General features: G+C 39.2%; 1 protein-coding gene across 1 annotated transcript in view; it reads right to left on the reverse strand.

Moving 5' to 3' along the window:
* FSTL5 (follistatin like 5) overlaps window positions 1-23,231 on the reverse strand; it is a 1,180,017-nt gene that overhangs the window by 571,534 nt on the left and 585,252 nt on the right. The window contains exon 4 of the mRNA XM_073576841.1: window positions 8,462-8,710. Coding sequence (XP_073432942.1) covers window positions 8,462-8,710 — 249 coding nt within the window. The remainder of the gene's footprint in view (window positions 1-8,461; window positions 8,711-23,231) is intronic.

Here is a 23,231-nt window from a genome sequence, read left to right on the forward strand (position 1 = left end):
CAATGACATTCTTTAGAATTTTTACATTTGTGCACCGAATGCAGCATGTTGCATTTTGGTGCGCTCGGCGCACCTTCAAAAGTGCGCAGCGCACGCTAAAATCCTACTAGTGCACGGCCAGTGCACAATCTGCGCACCCTATGCTAAAGATAGGGTGCGCAGATCGCATGCGTCCATGTGCGATAGTAGGCGGCGATGACCGGATGGGGCGGACAGGGACCGGCAGGGGGCGAGGCTTAGTGGCGCCATGCGCTGCATGGAATAAAAGCTAGTCTGAAACTAGCCCAAGACGGAGACTCTGGTGCACTTTGTTATCAAAGACGTCCTTCTACCCAAATTTTGAGGATATTATCATCTTAGGGTCTTATTGTGAAATTATGTAAAACTTTATGAAGAATAGGGATAATTTTAATTAGATATGAGTGGATCAGGCAAAATTCAAATTTATCACTGGCTATGATTTTTTAGGGAAATTTGATTTGCAGCTAAGTTGTTCTCTATGAAGCTAATGTCCTTTATTATGCTCTGGGGTCATTTTTTACCTCATAGCAGTGTTTCCCAATACCAGTCCATCACCTGTGCAATACTAAGGAAATCATGAAAACACTGGATTTGGGGAACACTACTCTGCAACATAATTAATGTAAGATCCTTGACATATAATATTATCAATACCACGAAGTGCAGAATCTCTGGGCCTCTTCATGCTAGACTGGGACCTTCCAGCTCTGATGAGAACTAGAATGTTTCTGCATAAGTGCAGGTAAGGTCACAACATCATGACATCACATTGCGCTCAATAACCTTGAGTGTGCTTCAATGGCCTGGGCCTCATTGGAGCCGGCCCCATTTTCCTGTATCTACATGAAAGTGAATTACAAAAATCTGCATTTTGATGAATGCTGATTTTAGTAATATTCAAGCAGATTTAAATTCTGCAGTATTTTCTTGTCTCTACTTTCCATGTATTTTCCAACTGGGCCACTGATGTCAGCCATACTGAAAACTTAAGCCATAAGGCCTTTCATATCGTGATCCACCCACAGCTATTAACCCATTAAATGCCGCTGTCAAGCACTGACAGTGGCATTTAACTTGCACTTCCGGCCATCGGGCTGGAAATTCGCCCACTGGTGACCCCCGTCACGTGATCGCAGGTCACCAGTGGGTTGGCATGACAAAAAGAGGTCTCCTGGAGATATCTATGGTTGTCACTGCTGGCTTGCTGTGAGCGCCGCCCAGTGGTCGGTGCTCATAGCAAGCGAGTAATTCTGCTACATAGAAGCGATCAAATCATCATCTATATGTAGCAGAGCCAATCGGGTTATGGCAGCTTCTAGTCTCCCATGGAGACTATTGAGGCATGCCAAAAGTAAAAAAAAATGTTTATAAAAATATAAAAAAATAGAAAATATAAACGTTCAAATCACCCCCCTTTTCACCCAATTCAAAATAAAACAATAAAAAAACAAACATACACATATTTGGTATCACCACATTCAGAATCGCCCGATCTATCAATAAAAAAAGATTAACCTGAGTCAAAATGCCAGAATTAGGTCTTTTTGGTCGCCGCGACATTGCATTAAAATGCAATAATGGGCGATCAAAAGATCGTATCAGCACCAAAATGGTATCATTAAAAGCATCAGTTCGGCGTGGAAAAAATAAGTCTTCACCCAACCCGAGATCACGAAAAATGGAGACGCTATGGGTATCAGAAAATGGCACAATTTATTTTTAACAAAATTTGGAATTATTTTCACGACTTACATTAAAAAGAACTTAGACATGTTTGATGTCTATGAACTGATAATGACTTGAAGAATCATAATGGCAGGTCAGTTTTAGCATTTATTGAATCAAGTAAAAAAGCAAACCAAAAAACAAGTGTGGGTTGCAAATTTTTTGCAATTTCACCGCACTTGGAATTTTTTTTCCTGTTTTCTAGTACACCACATGGTAAAACCAATTATGTTGTTCAAAAGTACAACTCTTGTCCAGCAAAACACATGCCCTCACATGGCCATATTGACCAAAAAATAAAAAAGTTATGGCTCTGGGAAGAAGGGGAGCAAAAAGCGATAATGCAAAACTGAAGATACCTCTGGTCATGAAGGGGTTAAACATCACACTGGTAACTCCATTCCATGTAAAACAAGCTCTGGAGGCAAAGTTATCTCCAGACACCATCTGCCCCTGCCAGACAAGCGGTAGACACCGTGTCCATCACACAGAGAAGACCACCACTGTGTGTTTATTACAGCCAAACTCTGGAACGCTGCTCCCTCTCCATTATGCTGTAGATTTTTCAATCTTCTCCGAGTGTGTACATTTCTGGACCATTCCAGGCCACTATTCTTATTGGCACAAGTGTTTGGTCACATAACCACATTCTTATAGAATTCCTCTTCTCACTGCAGTCAGTAGACTGATGAAGGTCCACATTGGACCGAAACATTTTACAGACTGCAAATAATAAAAAAAATCTCCAACAAAGATTTTAACAAGTTTAGTGGCAAATTTCATTTTTCTACCATCTGCCCCTAAGCCTGGAAGAGGTCATTTGTATAAAGTGATAAAAGATGATTTCTCAACAACAAGTCATCTGATATGAGACACACAGGTAGGACTGTTTTCAGCATTTTGTAGCCTGTATGCCCATATTAATAGTTTACATAGGTCAAATGTGGTGACAGATTCCCTTTAAACACTGGTTTATTTATCATAAGATTAAGGCAATTTGAAACAAATAAATGTAAAATCTATAGCAATTTGACATCTTATAGTCAAAATCCACAAAGAATTTTAAATATGACTCTCCAGAATAACTTTGCTGAATACGTATGACTATACATATGATATACAAATATTCATAATAAAACCAAAGTAATTCCTAAAGATGTGCTGATTTGCAAGAGGTCTACATTTACAGTAATTGGTTTCTAGCTGTGTATAGCTTTTATTATGGTTATTCGATCATAGAAGTTGATGTGCATTATGTTTTTCATTATCAACATATACTGTGTACACCTGATATTCCTAATTACAGAATAAATGAGATCTAAGAGAGGATACTGGATTCTTACAAGTCTCATTTATTTAGCATGCAAGCATAATATATCATGTACTTCAAAATAAAGTAAAGTTATGGCTTGATACAGACTGTAATTATTAAAGAGGAGATGTGTGTGAATGTCATATGAAGGTAATTATTATGATAGATATTTTCCTGACAATGTTCTACTGATACATATTTAATCATAAACTAGTGTAAATGTGCACATTGTTTGGTAACTGATGTCTAGGTTATAAAATATCTAGTAAGAAAATAATCTGACATGTTATACTCAATATTTAACTCCTAACTGCCAAAACTTTGGTAACGAAAACCCAGCTGGACCTCCCCTCAGTAATAACACCACAATACGTCACAATTTCTAGTTCATTTTTTTAACATCATGTAAATGGCAAACATTATTTTTTCTATGATTTATTCAATGAGTATGATATTTATTTACCTCTGATGTGCCTTTTTACCTTATTATCCATAAAAATGCAGTAAAGGCTGGTTCACATTGTAGTTTTGCAGCTAGAATATGTAGTATGAGAAAAATCACAAAAATGACGGGGGGGTTTTACAAAGAAATATAAAGGCATTACATCGCGTAATAGATTGAGCCCTAGGTGGTTGTCTACTTTGCCAACGACTCTCCACCTTCTAGTTCTGGTTAAAAAGAAGCTTAGGATTTATTTTGGAACATTTCCTTTAAGACATTTACTGATAGCGCTTAGATGATAACTTGACACTAATCTGAAAATACAATTTTCTACATAATGTAAGGTTATTACAACTCAACCTTTGCAAAGCAATTTTTTAAACCTATGATTATAGAATTCCCTGACACTTCAGTAGTGTAATAGTTTAGGTAATACCTCTAATTTTACTAAAGCATCTATTGGATTGAAAGCTTAGATGGGCTCTGACATTATTTTTAACATTAAAAGTCGTGCTTCAGTGGTTTAATGCGTGGTAAATGTGTAGAAATTAGATCTTTAAAAAACAGAAATCCCTTTATTCTTCTGATGGTAGAGATGTGTTTAGAATCCATCTATGACATTCTGTCTTGCCAATCATTTGAATAACGCTAGACACTTATCTTGGTGAGTTTTGAATAGCTGTCATTATTAAACTTTAACTTGCTCTCTGAAATATGCCCATGGGCTTTATCAAGGCTTACAGCGGCAATTGAATTTTGAGCAATGCTACTGGAACGAAAAATGTACCATTTCACTTTCACACACCATGTGCACTGAAGAACACTGCTGTGATCATCATTTTCTTTGGTTAACACAAGCAATGTTCTAAGCTGTCAGGGATTGATAGAATTAATAAATATTCTTTTTTTTCTTGCAATGGAAGGGATTGGACAAGTGAGTGATACATTTTTACTTTTCATGCTTAACCCCTTTCTGCCAGATGACGTACTATCCAATTCATGTGCCCTGGGACTTAATTCCGATGGACGGGATAGTACGTCATCATCGATCAGCCGCACTCACTGGGGGGAGTGCGGGTGATCGTGGCCGGGTGTCAGCTTATTATCACAGCTTACACCTAGCACTAAGTGACAGGAGCGGTCACGGACCGCTACCAGCACTTTAACCCGGCACACTGCGATCAAACATGATCACAGCATTCTGGGAGCAGGCAGAGGGGCTGTCAGTTTTGCTTGTCGCGTGGTCCCGATCGCTGCCATGGAGACCCGATGTCATCATGACGACATCCGGATCTCCAGGTCTGAGAGACTTCCTGTCATGCACTGTGCATGTCAGGAAGTCTGTCAGGTCAGTGCACAGAAGCTGCAGAGCTGACAGCTTCTATAGCATGCAAAATGAGTGTCCCATAGTGTAAAAGTAATAATTAAATTAAAAAAAATTAAAATAATTGTAAAAAATATTTAAAAAAATAAAAAAAATAAGAAAAAAATCAATATTTATTCTAACATTAAATCAGTATTTGAATAAAAAAATCTAAGCAATAAAAGTACACATATTTGGTATCCCCCGGTCCATAACAACCCGACCTATAAAACTGTCCCACTAGCTAACCCCTTTAGTGAAAACCATTAAAAAAGCCAAAAAAATGCTTTATCATCATACTGCTGAACAAAAAGTAGAATGACATGCGATCAAAATGACGGATATAAAAAAAGTTACTGCTGAAAACATCATCTTGTCCCGCAAAAAACAAGCCGCCATACAGCATCAACAGTGAAAAAATAAAAAAGTTATATCTCTCAGAATAAAGGGATGCAAAAATAATTATTTTTTAAATAAAATATTTCTAATTGTATAAAAACGCCAAAACATAAAAAAAATAAATCAGGTATCGCTGTAATCGTACTGACCTGAAGAATAAAGATGCTTTATCAATTTTACCACACTCGGAATGGTATAAATGCCCTCCCCAAAAGAAATTCTTGAATTGCTGTTTTTTTTCATTCTGCATCCCAAAAATCAGAATAAAAAGCAATCAAAAAATGTCATATGCCCGAAAATGGTACCAATAAAATCATCAACTCATCCCGCAAAAAACAAGATCTAATATGACTCTATGGGCAAAAATAGCTCTCAAAATGTGGTGATGAAAAAACTATTTTTTGCAATAAAAAGTGTCTTTTAGTGTGTGACAGTTGCCAAACATAAAAACCCGCTATAAAAACCCACTATCACCCCCTTAGTTAGGGAAAAATAATCAAATAAAAAATGTATTTCCATTTTCCCATTTGGGTTAGGGTTAGGGTTGGGGCTAAAATTACGGTTACGGTTGAGGCTAAAGTTAGGGTTAGGGCTAAATTTAGGGTTAAGGTTGTGGCTAAAGTTAGGGTTAGGATTGGGATTAGGGTTAGGGTTGGGATTAGGGTTAGGGATTAGGGTCAGGGTTGGAATTAGAGTTAGATTTGGGATTAGGGTTAGGGTTGGGATTAGGGTAAGGGGTGTGTTTTGGTTTGGCTGGAGATAAAATTGGGGGTTTTCCACTGTTTAGGGAGCATCAGGGGCTCTCCAAACACGACATGCATCAGATCTCAATTCAAGCCAATTCTGCGCTGAAAAAGTCAAACAGTGCTCCTTCCCTTCCGAGCTCTGCCATGTGCCCAAACAGTGGTTTACCCCCACACAGGTGGTATCAGCATACTCAGGACAAATTGCACAACAACTTTTGGGTTTCAATTTCTCCTGTTACCCTTGGGAAAATAAAAAATTGGTGGCGAAAAAATCATTTTTGTGAAAAAAAATAAGATTTTTTATTTTTACAGCTCTACATTATAAACTTCTATGAAGCACTTGGGGGTTGTAAGTGCTCACCACACATCTAGATAAGTTCACTAGGGGGTCTAGTTTACAAAATTGTGTCACTTATGGGGCATTTCCACTGTTTAGGCACATCAGGGGCTCTTCAACACGACATGGCGTCCAATCACATTTCCAGCTAATTTTCCATTTAAAAGTCAAACGGCGCTCCTTCCATTCTGAGCTTTGCCATGTGCCAAACAGTAGTTTACCTGCATATATGGGGTATCAGCGTACTCAAGACAAGTTGTACAATAACCTTTGGAGTCCAATTTTTCCGGTTACTCTTGGTAAAATAAAACAAATTGGATCTGAAATAATTATTTGTGAAAAAAATTAAATGTTCTTTTTTTAATCATTCCATAAATTCCTGTAAAGCACCTGAAGGATTAATAAACTTCTTGAGTGTGGTTCTGAGCACCTTGAGGGGTGGAGTTTTTAGAATGGTGACACTTTTAGGTGTTTTCTATCATGTAGACCCCTCAAAGTGTTTTCAAATGTGATGTGGTCCCTAAAAAAATGGTGTTGTAAAAATGAGAAATCGCTGGTCAACTTTTAACTCTTATAACTTCCTAACAAAAAAATTTTGGCTCCAAAATTGTGCTGATATAAAATAGACATGTGGAAATGTTGTTTATTAAATATTTTGTGTGACATCTTTCTGTTTTAAGGGCATGAAAATTAAAAGTTGGAAAATTGTGAAATGTTCAAAATTTTAGCCAAATTTCTGTTTTTTTCACAAATAAACGCAAGTCATATCAAATTTTACCACTATCATGAATTACAATATGTCTCGAGAAAGCAGTGTAAGAATCACCAGGTTCCATGGAAGCGTTCCAGAGTTATTACCTCATAAAGGGACAGTGGTCAGAATTGTAAAAATTGGCCTGGTCATTAACATGCAAACCACCCTTGGGGATAAAGGGGTTAATCAATACTCATGTGATATTAATATAAATAAAAAAGATAAAATGTAAAAAAAATATATTTTTAAAACATGGTTTATAGTATTGTTTCTAAAAAAAAGTCATATTCAGTCACAAACAATATATTTTACATATTCCAAGTGTGAGAGTTTAATTGGCCTGTAATTGAGGTCTGGTCCATGGCTGTAATGCCACCAAATAGTATGAGGAGCACAATCCTTAGTTATCCATTTGAGGGCATCACAATTATGGACCAGACCTCTATCACAGGACAATAAAACTTTCAATCTCCTTATCTATGAACTGTTCGAATATTTAAAGCCCCAACTGCTTCTTCCTCTCCCATAGTGATAGTTCGGTTTAACATCACCTGTCTTATCTATTGCATTATTCCTGGGTCCTGTTGTTCATAAATATGTGACTCCTCAGATGTTGTTTTATTCTATGCCTGATGAAGAGACCTGAGGAGTCTAGAAAGCTTGCAATTTGTTACCATCTTTTCAGTTAGAGAGGACTCTCAAATTTGAATATTTTTCTATCTACGGGCTAAAACAGTACAAAGATATATATATTTTTACTGTATCTAGATAGGAGACAAATCAAGCACATATATAAATGTTGTAATGCCCACAGCAAAAATTAGTATTTCAAAATTGGTCCTTTAAAACCATCCAAAACTGTGTCCTGAGTTTTAAACAAGCGCATGACTGACGCCATATATGTCTTATCCTTTTAGCCCAGAAATCATGTGTTTTAAAACCATTCTACTCTGCAGAATGGATGGGTGGGGGAAGTAAAATAAAGAAATCTGAGCAGAATGTTAAATGAATAAAGAATCATAGAATGGTAGAGTTGGAAGGTGGAATGGACCTCCTTGGTCATCTGGTCCAAACACCATTTTGGCGATGTGTGGGCCACAGATGTGGAAGTTGTGTCTTTCAAATATTTTGACACATCTAGTATATATTATCTAAATGTCTCAGATTGGAAAACTGCTTTACAGGTAATGTGGTCTACCGCCTAAACCAGCAAAAAATTAGGTTTTAATCTTTGCAGCATCTTTGTAAACCATTTATCTGAAACATTTCATATGAAAAATGAAACTAATCACCACAAAAAATCAGTTGAAAGCATGCAGTTTTTGAGAAAACATAGTCACATGTTACTTTTTTGCAACTTACCTTTAAAGAAACACTCTTCATTGTGTACCATGATAATTTTTTGCTTTTTCTGACAAGCAGCTCTGTGGACTTCACAATGATTATCATAGAATTCTCCATCTGAACCACAAACTGGTTTATAATGAGGTTTACAGTGCTCCATGCATGCACATTCAGCTTGACCAGTCTCTTGGTTGATTACGCAGTGTCTTCCAAGACCACAGTACTTATTTTCACAAGACAGACGCCCATCTGCTTGACCCAAGTAACCTATGAAATAAAAATATAAAATAAATTACCTTTGCTAAGTTCTCTTCTTTAATATATTGTTCAATGTTTCAGCAATTTTTTTTGTTCGGTTAGCTGTTATGATTGGGTCACCAAGGAGGAGAGCAAGACCAAGCTAAACCACAGAAAACCAGAGAGGTTGGTAACTAAGCGGATTGCAGACCCCTGATCCTATCCACACAACTAGCAGTAGCCGTGGAGCATGCCTACGATGATCCTAGATGCCTCGGCACAGCCGGAGAACTAACTAAGCCTAAAACAAGAAAGAGGAAATCTAAACTGCCCCAGAGCAGACCCCAAAGGAACAGATAGCCCCCAAACATATATTGTCGGTGAGACAAGATGAAAACACAAACGCAGGTAGGAAAATAGACTGAGCAAACGATGGGGCCCACATTGACTAGACAGGACAGGAAAGGAAAGACACTGTCTGCAATCACGCAAAAAAACCTGCAAAAAAGTCCAACACGTCTGATAGAAAAATACTGAAGTCGCATGACTTCTCCCACTATATCAGCACTCTGGTATATTCTGAAAACAAAGCAAAAAGAGGCCAATCTATTAAGGGACAAAAACAAACTGGCACAAGCAGTAACATATAGATGATGATTCAGCACAGCCCCAGCCGGCGCTGGCTGACTCACCCAAAGCTGAAATAGACAAAACCAGATCAAATGTGAACAGAATAACAAAAGAACACTTAGCTGAGCATGCAGGGACTGAGCTGGAAACTAAGACCACAGGAGGCAGGAAAAAATCACCAGCAGGGATAGAGGGAGTCGGCTGTCTTAAATCCAGTCTGAAACCCCAGATCTCCAATCGCCCTCCTCATTATCAGGTGGAAAGACTCTGTTAATCAGATCAGCTCCATTACCTCCAGTAACCACCAGAGGGAGCCCAGAAAGAGAACTCGCAACCCCTCTGTTAATATGACCAGCTCCACTACCTTCAGTAATAACCAGAGGTAGGCCAGAAAGCGAATTCACAACAGTTAGCATTATGATGGTAAATTGTTTCCTAACAATATTAATCAATTAAGGAGTCAAATAAGAATTTCGAACATCTTACACACTTCATTTAACTTCATTTGTTTCCGGGTGAAATAAGCTGTAAATTTTCTTCACGACTAGTGTTGAGCATTCCGATACCGCAAGTATCGGGTATCGGCCGATACTTGCTGTATCGGAATTCCGATACCGACTTCCGATATTTTTTCAATATCGGAAGTCGGCATCGGAATCGGAAGTTCAAAGTTGATTGACAGCCGAAATGACGTCATCATGATGCGCGGTGTGTGCGCATCATGATGCGCCGTCATTTCGGGCCTTCCGGGGGTCTCTGCCGGCCTGCCGGGGGGCTGTGTGGACTGCCCGGGGTCTGTACCGGCCTGCCGGGGGGCTGTGCCGGCCTGCCGGGGGGCCGTGTGGACTGCCTGGGGTCTGTACCGGCCTGCTGGGGGGCTGTGCCGGCCTGCCGGTGGTCTGTGCACCCTGTGGGGGTCTGTACCGGCCTGCCGGGGGGCTGTGCTGATGTCCGGGGGTCTGTGCAAGCATCGTCCGATGGGACTATAAGTCCCATCTGGCGATGCCTGCTACCATGACAGTGATTGACACATTAGCCAATGATGGGACAGTAGTAGTCCCATCATCCGGCTAATGTGTTAAATGTTAAAAAAAAAAAAAAATACTACATACATACTACATACATACTACATGCATGCTACATACATACTACATGCTACATACATACTACATATATACTACATGCATGCTACATACATACTACATGCTACATACATACTACATATATACTACATACATACTACATACATACTACATACATGCTACATACATACTGCATGCTACATACATACTACATACATACTACATACATACTACATACATACCACATATATACTACATACATACTACATGCATGCTACATACATACTACATATATACTACATACATACTACATACATACTACATGCATGCTACATACATACTACATGCTACATACATACCACATACATACTACATACATACTACATGCTACATGCTACATACATACTACATATATACTACATGCATGCTACATACATACTGCATGCTACATGCATGCTACATACATACTACATACATACTACATGCTACATACATACCACATATATACTACATACATACTACATACAATACATTCATACAATACATACATAGACATACAGTACATATAACATAGAGTAACATACTTACCAATACTTGTCACATTGTTCCCCAAAGCCATTGTCTTTTACGGAATAAATATTAACATAACAAACCACAAAAATACCCACCCACGATCCGAAGCAGTCCACGAGTGTGTCCCACGACGATCTTGGGTAGAGAACTGCAGCATCAGCTGATGCTGCCGTTCTCTACGGGCTGCAGGAATCCAATGACGGAAGGTAGGTATCCTTCCGCACTGTATTCCTCCGCCACTTAAAAAAAAAAAGTCCCTAGTCTCACTTTATGCCATTGCTGCGTGGGAAATTCCCACACAGCAATGGCATAAAGTGAGACTAGGGACTTTTTTTTTTTTAAGTGGCGGAGGAATACAGTGCGGAAGGATACCTACCTTCCGTCATTGGATTCCTGCAGCCCGTAGAGAACGGCAGCATCAGCTGATGCTGCAGTTCTCTACCCAAGATCGTCGTGGGACACACTCGTGGACTGCTTTGGATCGTGGGGGAGTATTTTTGTGGTTTGTTATGTTAATATTTATTCCGTAAAAGACAATGGCTTCGGGGAACAATGTGACAAGTATTGGTAAGTATGTTACTCTATGTTATATGTACTGTATGTCTATGTATGTATTGTATGAATGTATTGTATGTAGTATGTATGTAGTATATATGTGGTATGTATGTAGCATGTAGTATGTATGTAGTATGTATGTAGCATGCATGTAGCATGCAGTATGTATGTAGCATGCATGTAGTATATATGTAGTATGTATGTGGTATGTATGTAGCATGTAGTATGTATGTAGCATGTATGTAGTATGTATGTAGTATGTATGTAGCATGCATGTAGTATATATGTAGTATGTATGTAGCATGTAGTATGTATGTAGCATGCATGTAGTATATATGTAGTATGTATGTAGCATGTAGTATGTATGTAGCATGCATGTAGTATGTATGTAGTATGTATGTAGTATGTATGTAGTATGTATGTAGCATGCATGTAGTATATATGCGTTATGTATGTAGCATGCATGTAGCATGCATGTAGTATGTATGTAGTATGTATGTAGTATGTATGTGGTATGTATGTAGCATGTAGCATGCATGTAGTATGTATGTAGTATATATGTGGTATGTATGTAGCATGTAGTATGTATGTAGCATGCAGTATGTATGTAGCATGCATGTAGTATATATGTAGTATGTATGTAGCATATATGTAGTATGTATGTAGCATGTAGTATGTATGTAGCATGCAGTATGTATGTAGAATGCATGTAGTATATATGTAGTATGTATGTAGCATATATGTAGTATGTATGTAGCATGTAGTATATATGTAGTATGCATGTTGCATGCATGTAGTATATATGTAGTATGTATGTTGCATGTAGTATATATGTAGTATGCATGTTGCATGCACGTAGTATATATGTATGTATGTTGCATGTAGTATACACTCACTGGCCACTTTATTAGGTACACCTGTCCAACTGTGTGTTAAGACTTAATTTCTAATCAGCCAATCACATGGCGGCAACTCAGTGCATTTAGGCATGTAGACATGGTCAAGACAATCTCCTGCAGTTCAAACCGAGCATCAGTATGGGGAAGAAAGGTGATTTGAGTGCCTTTGAACGTGGCATGATTGTTGGTGCCAGAAGGGCTGGTCTGAGAATTTCAGAAACTGCTGATCTACTGGGATTTTCACGCACAACCATCTCTAGGGTTTACAGAGAATGGTCCGAAAAAGAAAAAAAAACCAGTGAGCGGCAGTTCTGTGGCCGGAAATGCCTTGTTGATGCCAGAGGTCAGAGGAGAATGGGCAGACTGGTTCGAGCTGATAGAAAGGCAACAGTGACTCAAATTGCCACCCGTTACAACCAAGGTAGGCAGAAGAGCATCTCTGAACGCACAGTGCGTCGAACTTTGAGGCAGATGGGCTACAGCAGCAGAAGACCACACTGGGTACCACTCCTCTCAGCTAAGAACAGGAAACTGAGGCTACAATTTGCACAAGCTCATCGAAATTGGACAGTAGAAGATTGGAAAAACGTTGCCTGGTCTGATGAGTCTCGATTTCTGCTGCGACATTCGGATGGTAGGGTCAGAATTTGGCGTAAACAACATGAAAGCATGGATCCATCCTGCCTTGTATCAACGGTTCAGGCTGGTGGTGGTGGTGTCTTGGTGTGGGGAATTTTTTCTTGGCACTCTTTGGGCCCCTTGGTACCAATTGAGCATCGTTGCAACGCCACAGCCTACCTGAGTATTGTTGCTGACCATGTCCATCCCTTTATGACCACAATGTACCCAACATCTGATGGCTACTTTCAGCAGGATAATGCGCCATGTCATAAAGCTCGAATCATCTCAGATTGGTTTCTTGAACATGACAATGAGTTCACTGTACTCAAATGGCCTCCTCAGTCACCAGATCTCAATCCAATAGAGCATCTTTGGGATGAGGTGGAACGGGAGATTCGCATCAGGGATGTGCAGCCGACAAATCTGCGCCAACTGTGTGATGCCATCATGTCAATATGGTCCAAAATCTCTGAGGAATGCTTCCAGCACCTTGTTGAATCTCTGCCACGAAGAATTGAGGCAGTTCTGAAGGCAAAAGGGGGTCCAACCCCTTACTAGCATGGTGTACCTAATAAAGTGGCCAGTGAGTGTATATGTAGTATGAATGTAGCATGTATGTAGTATGTAGTATGAATGTAGCATGTATGTAGTATGCATGTTGTATGTATGTAGCATGTATGTAGCATGTAATTTATTTATTTATTTTTTTTTACATTCAACACATTAGCCGGATGATGGGACTACTACTGTCCCATCATTGGCTAATGTGTCAATCACTGTCATGGTAGCAGGCATCGCCCTATGGGACTTGTAGTCCCATCGGACGATGCCTGCACAGACCACCGGCAGGCCGGCACAGCCCCCCGGCAGGCCGGCACAGCCCCCCGGCAGGCCGGCACAGCCCACCGGAGCCTGCACAGACCACCGGCAGGCCGGCACAGCCCCCCGGCAGGCCGGCACAGCCCACCGGAGCCTGCACAGACCACCGGCAGGCCGGTACAGCCCCCCGGCAGGCCGGCACAGCCCACCGGAGCCTGCACAGACCACCGGCAGGCCAGCACAGCCTCCCGGCAGGCCGGCACAGACCACCGGAGCCTGCACAGACCCCCTGGCAGGCCGGTACAGCCCCCCGAAAGGCCCGTACAGACCCCAGAGAGGCTGTACAAGGCAAAAACAGGGTTTTTCTTATTCCGATACCAGAAGTCCCATAGACTTGAATGGGACTTCCGGTATCGGAATCGGCGATACCGATACTTTTTTTAAGATCGGCCGATCCATTCCGATCCGATACTTTGAAGTATCGGACGGTATTGCTCAACTCTATTCACGACCATAAACTTTTTAAAGAAAGCAATTGGAGTCCAGTCATTGATTCAATGGTTACCTCCATATAACTGAGTGTTAAAGTTTTTTCGTGTAGCAGCAGACTTAAATGGGTTGTGCCACCTTAAAGGATACATTTAGCTAAGTAGAAAATGTGTAGATGAATGTTTTTGCAACTTACAGTTATTCAAAATTATGCTACGCTCAAAAAAAACCTTTCATGTTCGGAAATGGGCCCCCTGGCATTATTCTGTCTGCAAACTTTATTCGTCCTCCCAGTGGCTGAACAGCTGGCTGCGTATGTTCAGTTCCTGTCATCATAAAAAAAGAGTTTTTCCATCTCCACATCTCCAGCGTGCGCAATTTATGTGAGAAGCTCCCTGTGCTCACAGAATATTGGGAAGCTTGTGTAGTGATAGCAAACACACTTCCTGCACTCACACTGGTCTGGCAACTAGCTGAGATCATTCTGTTCCACCTGTGTGCACTGTCATAGTTTTGTGAGCGCGATTGCAGACACATGCTCCCCGCGCTGACACAGGCCTGACAGCGCACGCAGGATGCAGAATATTAGGAAGTGTGTGCAATGATCACAGACAGATGCTTCCCATACTCTCACAGCTTTGTCAGCTGGGTGAGATTAATATGTTCCACCTGCATGCGCTGTCAGACCTGTGTGAGCGCAGAGAGCATCTGTCTGCAATAGCGCCCATACAGCTCTGACAGTGCATGCATGTGAAACAGAACAATCTCACCCAGCTGCCAGACCTGTATGAGTGCGGGAAGTGTGTTTGCTATCACTGTGCATGCTTCCCCACATTCTTTGAGCACAGGGAGCTTCTCACATTCATTGAGCACGCTGGAGGTATGGAGGTGGAGGAACTCTTTTATGACAGGAACTGGACATGTGCAGCCAGCTGAGCGGCCACTGCGATGGATGGAATATGCTTGAAGGGGGACCAATGCCAGGGAGCACATTTAAAATGATGAAAGGTTGTTATTTTTTGAATGGAGCATAAAATAACTGTTAATTGCAAAAACATTTACCTACACATTTTCTGCTTAATAACATGTATCCTTTATGGTGGCAAAATCCCTTTAAAGAGGACCTGTCACCAAAGTGCCCAATTTTGTTGTACTTGGGTGATAACTTTTTTGGTCTTTATCAAGGGGGCGTCACTATGAGAATTCTGTAGGGGGTGTTTTAGTTTGTTCAGCATTTTTTTCCTGTGAGCCACGCCCCATTGGAAAAAGACCAAAAAAATTAGGAAAAAAACATCTCTGTAACCATATGGTTAAACTAAAAATAACAACAAAACTTAAAGCAATCAGTGAGCAGATGGAGTAAACTAAGGACAGAAACTCTCCTGTTTTTGACCTGGTGGCAGGTCTTCTTTAAAGAAAATGTCCACTTTTCAGCATGTCATCATTAATTGGTTTTGGCAAATGGTGCTGTGTCTTCAAGGTCAGGGACCAAATGAGACAATCACTGCAATGTAGCAGCAGGTTTCACATTGTCTGATCAGAATGTTCAACTAGGAACCTCATGTTCAGTTTTACAAATGTTTGTTTAGCTGTAATAGATCCAATTATGTTTCGTATGTGTGGTTTTACAACAGTTATGTTCATTTCTAAGTCCAAATTGCTTTCTGAATATCTGAACCATATATTATTACTGTAAATGCATAAACATATAATGAAATTATGACATTTTTTCTACCTGCTGCCACCAGTAGAAAAAGTGTAAATGTTGAAGCATAGTAATTCTACTATAGACTCTCTGCTAAGGAATTATGTAGGGAGTTCCTAAACTACCTCAAATTAGCATTTGAGGTCTGACAATTTTTTAAAGTTTTCAATGTGTCTTGGAGGTTTTTGTCATAAAAGTTTTACCTCCAACTGTTATGAAGATATATTTAGAATTTAAATTAAAAATGCCAATAAAAATCTTGGAGTTAAAAAAAGACCTTTTTAAACCAATATCAAAGTACTATACTCAAATCCAAAGCATTTTAAAAAGATCCATGATTTGCCTGTTTCAATGTTTAATAACATAATTGAATGAAATATATATATATATAATTCCCATGACTTTGTTGCATATTCACCCAGCATAGCCCTTAATAGCTTCCTAACAGCCTGCTGTTAAAAAGACATGACATATTATACTATGCTCATTTTGTATTTGCAGATAATTAACCTTGATAGCCAGAAAAATCTGAGAAGACTACCTTATTTGACCGTCTGCTAATGTACCGTTGTCTTTATGTGAAGAATGAAAAGAACAAAAGTCATCTGACAGTAATTATGCATGACTATTACAGAATGAGCTCAGAATGTAGTTAAACATGATTCTCACGACAAGGTAACATCCAAAACGCACATTTCTAATCATTTCAACAACATTCTTTCTGGTATTTTTGCTTTTCAATGCCCATTTAGGTTTACATTATACCATTTGCTATCCAAATGTTCATAAGATTGTATCTGTTCTGGTATGCATTAAATGAGAAGATACTGAGCTAAGCACTTCTCATAGATTAATTTCACAAGTCTTTTCTCCAGCGCAGTTGATGAAGTTGTTGCAAGGCTAAAACACTTGTAAGTTGAATCTATCTGGCATTGTTTACTGATATTTTGTTAGTTATAAAAGTGATGGAAATCTTTTATACATGAACAATACCTGACCACAAAAGTGTTGCATGAGCCTTATTACTACTCCACTTGGACAATCTCCCATATTTTCCAGTGTGTGTAGCATAGAAACATAATTACCCATAGTGGTGAGGGCAACAAAAAGTAGTGATTGATACCCTGTATATAGCACGGTATCATTCACACACTATATTCATGAGCTGCAAGCAAATGCCACATGCTTTCAACGGTAATGCAACTTATGTGCACTGCTTACTGCTTCAATAGCAAATGTTGCCCATAACTTTTCACTTACAATTTCTGTGTTGAAAAATGCAACGCTGCCCAGTTAAATGAAAAACAAAGATGTGATCAATGTATAGCTATATACTGTTGGAATGCAAATGCATAAAACTTTGTGTGTGGCCCTTGTAGTCCAGAGTTAGAGTCACAAACCAGTTATGCAAAATAGTTGTCAGTCTCTCGATAACCACTTACAGCATGTCTGTATGTATGTGCTCTGCGAATACATATGTCTGTATGTATGTGCTCTGCGAATACATATGTCTGTATGTATGTGCTCTGCGAATACAAATGTCTGTATGTATGTGCTCTGCAAATACATATGTCTGTATGTATGTGCTCTGCGAATACATATGTCTGTATGAATGTGCTCTGCGAATACATATGTCTGTATGTATGTGCTCTGCGAATACAAATGTCTGTATGTATGTGCTCTGCGAATACATATGTCTGTATGTATGTGCTCTGCGAATACATATGTCTGAATGTATGTGCTCTGCGAATACATATGTCTGTATGTATGTGCTCTGCGAATACATATGTCTGTATGTATGTGCTCTGCGAATACATATGTCTGTATGCATGTGCTCTGCGAATACATATGTCTGTATGTATGTGCTCTGCGAATACATATGTCTGTATGTATGTGCTCTGCGAATACATATGTCTGTATGCATGTGCTCTGCGAATACATATGTCTGTATGTATGTGCTCTGTGAATACATATGTCTGTATGTATGTGCTCTGCGAATACATATGTCTGTATGTATGTGCTCTGCGAATACATATGTCTGTATGTATGTGCTCTGCGAATACTATTGTCTGTATGTATGTGCTCTGTGTATATGTTCTGCTTATACATGTGTGTATGTGTGCTATACATATGTACATATTTGTGTAACAAGTATTCTGTGTATGCGTGTGTAATATACACTGTTTGTATGTCATATGATGTTTGTATGTAGCATTAATGTTTATAAATACCAACAATTCAGATGAGAGTTCATAAGTGCAAACATGTTAGCAATCTCCCAATGATTGAGCAAAATGACACTCATTCATTGGGTGATTGGATTCTTTATGCCGGAACATAAATCATTGTTCTCGGCAGCACATTGCCCAATGTAAACTGCAGATGAGATACAGTCATATGTTAAAGTTTGGGCACCCTATTAATGTTAACCTTTTTTCTTTATAACAGTTTTGGTTTTAGCAACAGCTATTTCAATTTCATATATCTAATAACTGATAGACTCAATTATATTTCTGGATTCAAATGAGATTTATTGTACTAACAGAAAATGTGCAATCTGCATTTTAACAAAATTTGACCGGTGCAAAAGTATGGGCACCCTTATCATTTTCTTGATTTGAACACTCCTAACTACTTTTTACTGACTTCCTGAAGCACTAAATTGGTTTTGTAACCTCATTGAGCTTTGCACTTCATAGCCAGGTGTATCAAATCATGAGAAAAGGTATTTAAGGTGGCCACATGCAAGTAGTTCTCCTATTTGATTCTCCTATGAAGAGTGGCATCATGGGCTCCTCAAAACAACTCTCAAATGATCTGAAAACAAAGATTATTCAACATAGCTTTTCAGGGGAAGGATACAAAAAGTTGTCTCAGAGATTTAACCTGTCAGTTTCCACTGTGAGGAACATAGTAAGGAAATGGAAGAACACAGGTACAGTTCTTGTTTAGCCCAGAAGTGGCAGGCCAAGAAAAATATCAGAAAGGCAGAGAAGAAGAATGGTGAGAACAGTCAAGGACAATCCACAGACCACCTCCAAAGACCTGCAGCATCATCTTGCTGCAGATGGTGTCACTGTGCATCGGTCAACAATACAGCGCACTTTTCACAAGGAGAAGCTGTATGGGAGAGTGATGCGAAAGAAGCCGTTTCTGCAAGCACGCCACAAACAGAGTTGCCTGAGGTATGCAAAAGCACATTTGGACAAGCCAGTTACATTTTGGAAGAAGGTCCTGTGGACTGATGAAACAAAGATTGAGTTGTTTGGTCATACAAAAAGGCGTTATGCATGGAGGCTGAAAAACACTTGCTACCCACAGGAAAATTTGGTGGAGGTTCCATCATGCTTTGGGGCTGTGTGGCCAATGCCGGCACTGGGAATCTTGTTAAAGTTGAGGGTCACATGGATTCAACTCAGTATCAGCAGATTCTTGACAATAATGTGCAAGAATCAGTGACGAAGTTGAAGTTACGCAGGGGATGGATATTTCAGCAAGACAATGATCCAAAACACCGCTCCAAATCTACTCAGGCATTCATGCAGAGGAACAATTACAATGTTCTGGAATGGCCATCCCAGTCCCCAGACCTGAATATCATTGAACATCTGTGGGATGATTTGAAGCGGGCTGTCCATGCTCGGCGACCATCAAACTTAACTGAACTGGAATTGTTTTGTAAACAGGAATGGTCACAAATACCTTCATCCAGGATCTAGGAACTCATTAATAGCTACAGGAAGTGACTAGAGGCTGTTATTTTTGCAAAAGGAGGATCTACGAAATATTAATGTCACTTTTATATTGAGGTGCCCATACTTTTGCACCGGTCAAATTTTGTCAAAATGCAGATTGCACATTTTCTGTTAGTACAATAGACCTCATTTGAATCCAGAAATATTACTGAGTCCATCAGTTATTAGATATATGAAACTGAAATAGCTGTTGCCAAAACCAAAATTGTTATAAAGAAAAAAGGTTTACATTAATAGGGGTGCCCAAACTTTAACATATGACTGTAACATGATACTTTATGGTGGCAAATTTATATCATAGTGATTGTTCTGTGCCAGTCATTCTTTGTCAGCCTGTATAAAGAGGCTGATAAGCAAGTGCCGAACGACTTCAGTATTGTCAATTGGGGTTGTTTAGCAGCCTGAACTCAGCTCATGAAAATGTAACCTAAATGTTTCTGTGTGATGGTGCAATACATTAGAATTCACTGCCCTTTTTTAACTTTTGCCAAGGGCCCCACTTTGTCTAAAACCATCCCTGGGATGGGTAGCACAAGTTGTTAATTTTTCGAAGAGGGTGAAGGACCATACAGCTATTGTACAACTTTTTATCTAGAATGCATCATAATTGAAAAACATTCAGTACCTTTGCAAATCGTTTTGAATAAAATACCAACTAATGATAAAAAAAGCAATCAAGATGTATACCGAATAGAATGTCCAAAGTTAACGTTTTGTTTTTAAGAATGAAAAGTTTACTCTGATTTAGTTGGAAAACAAACAACAGTGAATTTTATATTTTAATTTCCTTTATAATTCATTCTTGCTATGTTGATCTTTTTTGTATTATATAATGGCTATTAGTCATACTCACTACACATTTTAAAACATGAAATATTAGGTGCATGACAAGAATTTTGCACCGTCTTGAGAAGCAGCTAGTAGCATCAAACATAATGCTTCATGGGAAATTATACAGTGTCTATATGTCAAAGTGCTAAAACATGGTATGAGGATTGTGCAGAATTTGTCCACATATAAGATGTGCTGTGATTTGTCTCATGGCTATTTATGTCAGAACTCATTTAACTTAGCAAGAGGCAGCATCTGGCTTGCTATCTGCTAGGGAGAGCAAAAAAATGCTGTTTTTATGACCAACAGGCACATATTAATTGACCATATTTTATAGAAGTTCTAAAATACTGGATAAATATGTTCAGAGTTCCATTTTATGTGACATTTTGTAGATAAGGATTCAATTACAAGTAAATACAGTTCAAGAGAAGAAACATACCAAATACCTCAGACTTTTCTATTAAATAACAATCTTTTTATTTAAAATATTTACACCAATAAATTACTGAGTGCATTACAATTAAAGTAGAACCACCATCAGATGATATTAAATGTTAAGTGTTTAATTAAATATGAAATATGTTGTTATAAATATTCCATTTATGTCACCAGTAGAGATGAGCTAATCAATCCATAGAAAACCAATTTTTAGTTGATTCTTTCGAAATTAGTAGGTCTCAGTGAATTTAAACAGTTTGTGATGCAATTTTCTTGGATCACAAAAAAAAAAGCCTGCAGCATCTTAGACAGTGAGAAAGAGATATTGGTTTCACATGATGACATGCACAGCCGCATGGGCTTTCCCATAATGCCTTTCAACTATCACATAACTTGGTGTAGAGCAATCAATCTGGGGAGATTATCACAGGCATTATAACAGATGTGGGCAGGAAAACAGTACCAATTTTAGGGTTTTACAGCCTAGGAATACAAGATCAGGGAATGCAGCTCCTCATTACACAAAGTGATTGAAAATCTCAAGCCGGAGTGTATTGTTTTACAGTAGTGCTGTAGAATATTGAAAATTGGAGTGAACTGCAGTGAGCTCACTGAGACTTTTTCTCACAGTGCTAGCAGTCATTTCACTGAGGTCACCGTAGTTCATTGGACAGGCTGGGAACACAACCTTAGTGACCTGTGTTAACCTTGATGACATTACCACTAGTCACTGATGCTGGAGACCAGTTGTTCGATGGAATGGGCATTTGGTGAGTATTTTGGTTGCTTAATATTTTCTGGGGTTTTTTAACAGGGGATGAGGGCTTCAATGGAGTGGGTGTAAGGTGGGTATAATTGTAATTTTTAAATACATTTTTAAAATGGTGTGCATTATTATTTTTAATAAAAGACTTTATTCTGGGTGTTTTTAACTGATACTGTGACTATAGGGTTAGATATGGATAGGTGTCTTATAGACACCTCTCCATTACTAACTGCTGGGTTTATCTCACCTGAAAATGCAAAGTTGACATCAACCCCACAAATATGAACCACACTTGCCACCATCATATTGCAAGTGGGAAGAGCCAGGCAAAGCGCCAGACTTGGCACATTTAATAGATGTTCCTTTTTTGGGGCAGCTGCAGGCTGCTATTTTTAGGCTGGGGGGAATCTTCATTACCCTTTACCAGCCCCTTTATGCAAGCCCCCTGCTTTAGCTTGGCTTGTTGTCAAAATGAGGGGACCCCATGCATTTTTCTTATATTTATTTCAATATTTTTTTAACTGGAATTGGTAATCCTTTATTCTTGATAACCAGCCATGATAAAGATGACAGCTGAGGTTTGCAGTCCACAATTGTTAGTTTTGACATGCTGGTTATCAAAAATATGTTCAGAGAAAATCACTGCACACGTACAAGAAAAATAATGCTTCAGGTGAGTATTTATTGCTGATAGGTGAAGCGACAACTTAAACGACATTTCGGCCAATCATTGGCCTTTATCATATAGTCGCCTTTTCAAAAAAGAATCATGGGAAAACCAGGTAAGTAGTGTCACCGCAATAAAATAGGACATAGAGCATATTGGGTCCAGTTTAGAATCAATGCCCAGTGTATGCAATGGGTTCAGGAGGAGCCAGTCTCCAGGGAGTATGGGCTTGATTCATTGGAGGCACAGTGGAGGGTGCAGACACTTCTGTGTCCGTGTGGTGATTCACCGGGTTCCTTTCACTAGCACCGTTTCGCAAAAAGTCGAGTGCTAACCATTTTTTTCTTCCTACTGCTGGTTATCAAAAATAGAAAGACCCCTTGCAATTTTTTTATTATTATTTATTTATCTAGCAGGTGACGGCTGATGAATATTCCCATTAGCCACACCTTCTATAGCTGTTATTAGCAGCAGCAGTCATAGGCTGATGCGAGTAGTACTCCCATCAGCCGACATCTGTGTGACCGGCAGTAAATTTTTTACTGCAGGTCACAGCTGTTGGTGCTCCGACTGTCTGCAATAATCTTACCCACTATCAGAGCTGCCAGTGTTTCTCATGCTGTCAGAGCAGAGGCTTACTGATGCTTCTTTCTGTGAGGTAAAATATTACCCTGCTTGTTTAATCACATGAGTGCTTCCATTCCCCACAGCACATCAG

This window comes from Dendrobates tinctorius, unplaced genomic scaffold, assembly GCF_039654945.1.
Source record: "Dendrobates tinctorius isolate UK_male_01 unplaced genomic scaffold, ASM3965494v1 ptg000008l, whole genome shotgun sequence".
NCBI classification, from domain to species: Eukaryota; Metazoa; Chordata; class Amphibia; order Anura; family Dendrobatidae; genus Dendrobates; species Dendrobates tinctorius.